Source organism: Odontomachus brunneus, unplaced genomic scaffold, assembly GCF_010583005.1.
Source record: "Odontomachus brunneus isolate Ranch 3 - 2012 unplaced genomic scaffold, Obru_v1 Obru_scaffold_013, whole genome shotgun sequence".
Classification (NCBI taxonomy): domain Eukaryota; kingdom Metazoa; phylum Arthropoda; class Insecta; order Hymenoptera; family Formicidae; genus Odontomachus; species Odontomachus brunneus.
In genome coordinates, this window is record NW_022639463.1 from 2,258,133 (window position 1) to 2,267,589 (window position 9,457).

Consider the following 9,457-nt stretch of genomic DNA (forward strand, 5'->3'; position numbering starts at 1 on the left):
ATATATATATATATATATATATATATATATATATATATATATATATATATATATATATATATATTTAAGGTAAAAAATGTGCCAAAAAATTAATAACACTAATGGTTAGATTTAATTGTTATTTAAATAATATAACTTGCATAAGTCGAACTTTTATTTCTTGCTTTTCTTCGTCCAAGTCGATTATGCCAAGAAGTGGTCTTTACACGTCATTAAGCAGGCCTTACTTAATTAAAATCAAGTATCGAAATGGTTCTTTTTCGCTCAAAAGCACGTCTAATAATCTCAACAAGAACACACGATACATAAAACTAGTTTCTTGCATGCATTAATCATGGCGTGTGTTACTTTTTTCTGTAAGAACCAGCATCTCGTCGATACGTAATTTCAAGCGACGCATGTCGAGATTATCGTTCGTTCCTGAATTTTATCCTCAGGGCAAAATCCATTCTCTCGGCATCAAGCAATCAAGGGAACGTTGCAACTCGCACTATTAATGTCAGTGTAAACCGGATAATTTCTATACCTAAATATGCAGATAGACTTATTCAGTACACAAATTTGAATATTACGGATATTCAAATATTACTAAATATTACTTGAAATACCCGAATATTTAGGTACAGGAAAGCAAAAATGGCAAGTAATATCCATTTGCCATCTGTTAGATTTTCACAGTTGCTGACTTCGCATCGACTGATCTTGTCTCTTTATTAAGTGCAATATACGTTAATTATCTTTGAATAATCGAGCAATTTTCATAATAATTAGATATCTAATTATTATTTATCTAATTATTATTATTATGAGGAACCCGGAAAGGCCCAAATTACTCTAGTATCTGGCTAATACTCTCAAGTACCGAGGGATCTAATACTGACATCACTAACTCACAGTGCTTTCAAAGTGTTTGACTTTTACCAAGTAAAGCTCGACCAACTTTCGAATGTTATAACTTTCTGGTAATGCATCATTTCAATTAAAAAACTCACATTTTGCAGCTCCGCATCCAAAAGTTCCAGTCCCGGAATACCGCTCGGCGTGCCACTCGGACCGCTACTGACGAATTTTTCAGTAGTGGTCACTCTCGTACGAGTCGGAGAGACGGGTCTGGATAAAAGTGTTTCATTTTCATATTATATCTTTATATCTTTGCGTATTAGCACAATTGACTGAGACAAATAGTGCTAAATTGTCGTTTAAAATCAGAATGTTGTTTCTTTCTTACCTGCCTTCGGAGACTACTTTGGTGGGGTTGGCAGCCACCCGATATTCAACTTGGGGTGAGAGTGCTCTGCCGCCCCGGCTGGGAGTAGCACTTCTCGAGACACTCGTCTGCAAGTCCTCCAGAAGTGCATCTGAAAGAGCCAAATGAATAGCAATTTGATAATAGTCGTCGCTCACATTGTTCTGAGAAGCAAGAGTATCAAGACAGCTATTGAATACACAGACGACTATAATTGACATTAAAGTAAGCTGTACCCAATTTCATCAAACCTTTTAAAATCGAATTTTAAATATTACATTATTATTATATTACAGGAATTTTAATCTGTCACATCAAGTCTTGATAGAAAAGAGAAGAATTTAAGATAGTTACATTATTAGATGTTCAACGTGTTGCTTATTCAGCTAATTAATTATCTCCTAAAACTTAGAAATAAAAAACTGTCACGAATAAAAAGACTCGCATTCGTCAAACAGAAGAAAGCGGAGTGTTACAATGGATGGATAGGGTTACACCTTCGGTGGCACATTTAAAAGTTTACCTAAGTTGTTTTCGAGGCTGCTGGCTGTAGCTGCTCCGTCTCTCTGGCCAGATATAGGACCGCCATGACTCACAATTTTCCTGCTGGTGTGTGTAGTCGTTCGCTCCTTCACAGCTGCTGACATTGCGTTCCTCTTAGGCCCTGCCTCACGAAATCTGTAACAAGTAACATAAGAGCCCGATCTGAATTGTGATCCTAACTCAGCGTTAACTGTTTCACCGTTGATCGAGTTATCGACATCGAGTTGATCGAGTCAGATTATCTTTCATGGTAGAGCGTGATATTTATAGAACCTGGAGTTATAAATATCGCTGAATCGATATTAGATTCTGGATCTGAGGGTGCGATGTAGAAACTTTTGCGTCCAGTACTTGGAGCCGGTTTATGGGCAAGGCTAACGCAGGAATTGCAATCGGCCACTTCTAGATTCAAGTGGGTGTATACATTTTATGATTTCTGTCCTGCACGTGTAATTTTTTCCCAGTTATAAAGGCGACTCTTTAACATATCACTGGCTACTTGACAAAATATGCTCAAAGAAAAGGCTTGTGCAATTTGTGCACTGATACTCTGCGCTAGTAGATGACACTGCTTTGCGTCTTAGGAAGCGTAATGTTCTGGTCTGCAGAAACTGGGGTCTGCTCAAAATACACCGGGCTGGTGAAAGGGATGAGATCAGTCTGGAAGTTAAATCGACGGGAAATGCCAAATGTCTTATATTTATTCCGCGGGAGGCACCAGTTACAAATGGGGCCATGGGGCCAAGGAGGCCTTCCGAGAATCTGCAGCTAAAGAGGTATGCGTATGGTCTAAACTTGCGAAAAGCATTACATGGGATAGTTTCTGGGTATCGTATTTTGGAAACAGTAGTTCGATTATTATACGAGAATAATCCTTGATTGTATTAATGATACTAAGGCGACTGTTATGACCCAAATTTGGCACTGACGGATGTCTTTTATTGAGAGCGGGTTCGTTCCAAGGTCAGTTTAATGCAGATCAAGGATAATTGTGGTATTGTGCTCGCCTTCTCGACGAATGTCGCCGTTGATTATGATTTATGAGTAGTTAATAACATCGCACTCGAGCTGTATACCAATTTATCAAGATTGTCACTAGAAGTACTTTGCTTCGAACAAAGAAAAAGTAAACAACAAAACGTATATATTGTAATATATATTATCTACAAATTGAAAGAAAAATTCCCAAATTCAATAATCGTGGGTAAACTTACATAAGAATTTACATAAGAATTTACATAAGAATTCAAGTTAAGATTATATTACTTAAGTCTCGGATTCTGCCGCATAATTTCACTTTTAGGTAAGTTATTGCAAGTCGACTTTTCTCTAAGCACGTTGTGTCATTCTAGTTTGATATAGAATATGTGTACACATAACTGCTTGCTCGAACAAGCAATATCGATCACAGTGGCGTAATTAAAACTCGAGATGTTCGGCTTAAAAACAATCGCACGATAAATATAATTTTTTGTAATAGCAATAAAAATTACTTCCTTGATCATTGAACATATATGGGAGACGAAGAGAGTGCTATATTTATATAATATGTAATAAAATGTATACGATCTCCGAGTAGCACACTTAGACATACACTTAGACATACAAAGTGGAATTCGGAACGATCTCATATAATCGCACATTGCCGGGCGCAGTTACGCCATTGATAGCGCGCGATGTAACCGCTTTAAAGAGATAGTTAACTGAGTCTCATCGTAAATGACATTGTATCCCGCTCTCCAAGGTTATCGTACCAATCGAAATAACGATAATTACATTTCGTTCGATACCGAGAAAGCCGTGCAATCGTAAATTTTATTTGAGTTTGCCTGCGATGTTGTTGCAACAAGCATATCAGAATTTTAGCATATCAGTGGTGCAATTTTCTTTTTCTTTTCATTTTTTACATATAATTTACATGCGCGCATATGTTATCACCGACAGCGATTCATATTTTCAACGCTCTTGCGCGTCACCGATCTCGAATTTTGCGCGACCGGTTTCGTCGTATTTAAACAAGAAGAGGTTGTGTGCTGTGGACGGAAGGGAAACACAAGGGAGACCGTTTGCACTGCGAAATTAGCCGTCGGCGTTGAGTTCACGATGATACCATGTAGATTAACCAACAATATGAATGATTACTGAGCGGAGTTTTGACAAATGTATGAGTTTAAATCGAGACTGAAAAGAAGCTTTGATAAGATATAAAATAGAACTAACAAAATTATACGAGCTTCAAAAAGACTTCACTCAATGAGCTGGTCAATCTATCAAGATTAGATGGATGACAGCCATTAGTCATTGGATCACGTAAGTAAGTATGGCATCAATGTAAGTTACTTTTAAACTCGGTACGAGCAAAAACGAATTCGTGACTAACGTGCTCTATTTCGCGACCAGAGCTTCTCGACTGTTCGGGGTTCGTAAATAATACAAATCATGTTAGAATGTTACGAGATCATGTGTATTTTTGTTTCTAAAGAATAAAAGCTCCTCGATTTTAAAATACATCAGTGAAAGATTTCCGCGCAAACATACATACATTTATTTTTAAATAGCAATGAATATATTTCGGGTCTCTTAGCGAGAATTAAAGAGGCGTGATTTTTGACTATACAAAGTGTGGTAGCAATATGATTAATATGGTTGGGGATACCATTGCACACAAGAAGTACATTCATTGCACTGCACACTGAAAGAACACGTTGTAAATACGAGATTGCGCTACGCCGTTAATACTGCTATATTGCTATGCATAATAAAGCTGTTTACTACGAATTAGTGTATAAACCGAGTAGTTTTTAAAGCAGGTATTGTACACAGAGAGAATGATTTGATTGAATCAAATAGACACTCCTCTGGAATAGTCCAAACGAATTTTTTGGTTGATCGAGCAAAATTTTGTTTGACGCAACAAAAATATTTATTTGCGGCTTAATTCCAAAGAAATATTTTTGTTGTGTCAACCAAATAATTTGTTTGGACCAAGCAAACATTTATTTGATTCAATAAATCGTTCTCTCTGTGTGTAGAATTAGATATTATAAAAATCGGGTACTCGTATAAGCTCCGAGTATTCGGATATTTACTAGAGATGTGCGAACTATTCGAATTCGAATCGAATCAAGTGAAATTTGAATCGAATCAAGTGAAATTCGATTCGATTCAATTTCGAATCCCTATGATTCGAATCCGAATAATTCGAAAATTTCCAATTGAAAAGTTTCGAATACGAATCGCACACATTACATTGAAAAATTTCTGGTAATAATTATCCAGCCTGTTATAATTATTACATTCAGTGAAATAGTATCAACTATAAGAGGTGAATATTACTAACTATAATAATGAAAATTAATATAACAATTTTGTAATTATTACCAAACATTTGGTAACATTTACCATATTGGTTACTATTTACCAAATGGTATGGTAAAACGCATTTAGTAAGTATTACTAAACTTCTTTTTCCAGTGTAGCATTAACGAAGTACTATTAAAGATATCCAGTCTTACGGGAATTAGTATGACTTGAAAAGTTTACATTTTTATATATTAAGATTTTCTTCAAAAATATTAAAAGATGATAATGGTTTTTAGGTAAACTCTTATCGACAACTGTCAGATCGATATGTGTCATTGCACAGCTTTCAAGGCTGGAACTGTATTCCATACACGTTTACCGATTATACAGGGTGTCCCGTATCACTTTCACAATCTCTCGTGAGGAAGTAGAACAGATTGAGATAAACACAAAAGTCCTATACCATTTTGCGATATTCGCAATAATAGTCGAGATATTAATTAAAAAAGATTGGTGAATGATAATGCACGATGGTAGATGAGCTGCAATTGCGCCGTCTACCACTGTATACTTGTACATTAAGTCAAACTGAACAAAAAAGTCCTCTACCATTTTGCAAAATGACAACATAGATTTTTAGATATTAATCAAAGAAAATTGTTACATGATTATGTGCCATAATGCACAAATTTTCTTTAATTAATATCTAAAAATCTATGTTATTTGCACAATGATAGAGGACTTTTTTGTTCAGTTTGACTTAATGTACAAATATATAACGGTAGATGGCGCAATTGCAGCTCATCTACCATATCGCGCATTATCATTCACCAATCTTTTTTAATTAATATCTCGACTATTATTGCAAAAATCGCAAAATGGTATGGGATTTTTGTATTCATTTCAATCCGCTCTACGTCCTCACGAGAAATTGTGAAGGTGATACCGGACATCCTGTATATTATATATCTCTTATCTTAAAATGAATTGGTATACATGATCAATGTTATCTCTTTCATATTAAAGTCACTATTTTCATGTTGAATTCAATGATTATGTTAATTAAAAATTCTTTCAACGATTCTATTTGGTTTTATTCGATTCGATTTGGGTGAAATTTCATCGATTCGATTCGATTCGAATTCGAAATTAAAATCTGAGGTTCGATTTGATTCGATTTGACATAAAAAAATCCTTGTTTCGCACATCTCTAATATGTACTAATACTCAAATGCGCGGATACTATTTCAACAGTCAGACACCACTTGAGGTAACCGAGTATTCAAATACGCAAAACTAAAAATAGCGAGTGACATCCATCTGCAACCTGCAATTAATTTTTACAATGTATTAATTTTTACATGTATACAATAACTATGATATTTCAATATTCAAATAACTTGTATAATAAATACTCAGAGCGTAACTTCATCATTATTACGAATAAACTCTATTGTATGTAACGAGCGGTAGCATATTGTATCCAAGTATACGTTATATAACGACAGTCTAGTACCTAATACTGTTAATTGTAGAATCACATCGGTTACGGCGCTGGGTTCATTCAACATGCGTGGGACGGCGAAAACGTATAAACGTTACAAGATTATAACCGTGTCAACGGGAGAAAGTACCATGTTTATATTCAGGAAGCAATTGCGCAAAAGGTAGTAAGCACCAATATCACCGTGTCCCATCGAATATGAATGAGTTTCTTTCATTGGGCATTCACTGAATTCCAGTGATCGCACCGGGAATGCAAACTTAGGTTTGACTCTTCAGTCGAAAACAAAATATCTTTTGCAATGTTTAATTTCTTTTGAGATGTCGTGAAATATTTTGTTTTTGTATCACAACCGATATCGAGAGTATCCTTATTTCACAATATTGTGAGGTAAATAATTGAGGTATTAAATAGTTGAGATAATAAAGTTAAGATAATGTCTCTTCCTTAGCTTTGCTAGACTATGCTGCTCATATATTGACGTGAGACACGTGTAAAAATGTAAAACCAAATCTTGTGTAAATTTAATCACGACGTTTGATATTACGTGGATGGCAGTAGACCAGCCAACTGGCGCTCGAAATCTCATCTCATCTCTTTCTCATTTTCTTCGTCGCCGCCATGTGTGTGTTTCCCTACCTTCAACCGCTGCTATTCTCCGCTCTTTGTTTAACCTGCTTAAATATAACCCACCCACTTTCATGCCGTCATTTGCTTCTCAACGGACAGATTTCTTATTGCCGGCGCGTAAATAGTAAACGTCTCATGGCATTTTTTCTTCAACATATGACATTATCTAAATGTTAGAAAAAGAACGCGTTGAATAATATAATGTAATAATAAGCTACTTTAACATGATTTTTATTTTGGCTTGATATCTATATTTTTATCGATTTTACGTCATCTCTTTTATTAACGTTTCGTTAACACCAGACGTTTCGGGACGTTCACAAACAAAGCATAAATCTTAACGTATACACAGTGTCAACATAAAATTTGCACACGTTCCTGCCACTATATTGTTCAGCGATAACATTTGTTGTCATTTTTGTAAAACATTTATTAAATTGTGTTATATATCGATATTTTTTAATACGGACTTTTTATATTATTATACGAGAAATTTCGATGTTTGATGTTTAAAAATATCAAAAATTAATTTTTCCGTGACGCTTGCAGTCTTATACAAACTTATAAAAATGGAAGAAAAAACGTATCGCCGTATGCGATTCTATTTTCAGCGCGCCACGCGATGGTAAGAAGCACTATAAGCCAGGAGCCAATATGTTTTTGGCGCGCATACGTTACACCTATTTTTGCTTCTACTTTGGTCGCATGACATTCTTTTTTTCTCATTCCAACTGCGAATCAGCCCTATTCCTTTTCTTATGTCTGCTTCGTGCAAAAATATATCACCTAATTAAGTAGTATAGGTAAAAATGAATTAAAATAGAAGTGAAGAATATATGAAAGTTACTGGAAATCATTTAAAAAATAACTACTTTTTCGAATCCTTCTAAATAATACAAGCAAAGTGATTAATTCTTAAAAAAATGAATATTTCAATATTTAAAAAATCATAATATAATTTGTTACCTTTTCTCTTTAATTTTAGAATTAATAATACCGTTAAAAGCCTAATTAACTCTAATAAAATATCATTCTGTATAAAAGGGTTTCGCATGAAATCAAAAGTTTGTTGATTATGTCACTATCCTTACGCATTATGTATCGCTTACGAAGCACTTAATGAACGTTATAACGTCTGTAGCAACGCTTGAATGGTCGGTATTTACTCCGAGCGGTCCTTGAAACACGCCTAACATGGCCGAGAGATCCGCGAAGACGGAAAGTGGGATTCGACCTTCCGCCTATCTTCGAAGTATGATGATCTGCTCATCGTATCACGTACGCTTGAAGAAACAAGTTCCAGTTGCTACACAGTGTCGCAGACATATCTGTCTTCCACATCTATTCGGAAATCTGATTACAAATATAGTTTCTATATTTGCTACGAGGAATGTAAGACGCTTACTTTAGCGCTCTATAATTAAGTCTTATGAAAGAATAGTGAGTGATTTCCGCGCGGGAATGAACTTTTTAACCTGCTAATGTCAAGAATCACAGCGTGTTTAACTAGTGACATGTGCGGCATAAAGATGCTCACTGTTTGCGGCCACTCAAAGACGCAGCGCCTTTTCGATGACGGAAGATTAATTATTAAATGGAGCCGGTAACGTCGCGACCAGAGTACCAATAATAATTCAATAGAAATAATTAGACAGTTGCGTAGACTGGCTTTATGTTAAGATAATTGATGTTAATTGCCGACTATGACGTCTCTAATTTACAGACTAGTAATTAATAAATTGTGTTGATTCCGTTTGCAGTATAATCATGTCTAGACTACTTCTAAATAATTTCTGTAATTTGTGCTTTATGTGCTTTCAATATTCATTACTCTTAATTTATATTACAATTTTAGATTTAAATTTCGTTAGTTTTCCATTCCATTTTTTAATTTAAAGGTATATAAAATGTAGAATATAAAATATAATATAATATAAGTGTACGGAATATAAAATAAAGAGAATCATTTATACGTCAACATTTCGATCTGTTTTAGAGAGTACTAAAAAAAATATACAAGAAGCTCATGTAATTATGCTTACCTCGCGAGAAAGGGTAATCCCAAATTTGCACACCGACTAAATCACTCTTTTCTTTTTATGTTTGTTTTCTTCCCGGCAGGTTTGCTCACACGTCGGGTCTAATCGATCGATCGTAGATCGGACAAGCAATTCGCGAGGTACTGGATTGGCGGCCGTCCGTCCAGGACTGGCTACATCTACTCGCTACGT

The 9,457-nt window shown here is 35.1% G+C and overlaps 1 protein-coding gene across 1 annotated transcript in view; it reads right to left on the minus strand.

Annotated features, from left to right (window-relative positions):
* LOC116840947 (soluble scavenger receptor cysteine-rich domain-containing protein SSC5D) overlaps positions 1-9,457 on the minus strand; it is a 16,303-nt gene extending 6,846 nt beyond the window's left edge. Inside the window, exons 1-4 of the mRNA XM_032808326.1 lie at positions 9,269-9,457; positions 1,770-1,924; positions 1,229-1,358; positions 993-1,110 (exon numbers count right to left, since the gene is read on the minus strand). Of these exons, the coding sequence (XP_032664217.1) occupies positions 993-1,110; positions 1,229-1,358; positions 1,770-1,893 (372 nt within the window). The 5' untranslated portion in view covers positions 1,894-1,924; positions 9,269-9,457. The remainder of the gene's footprint in view (positions 1-992; positions 1,111-1,228; positions 1,359-1,769; positions 1,925-9,268) is intronic.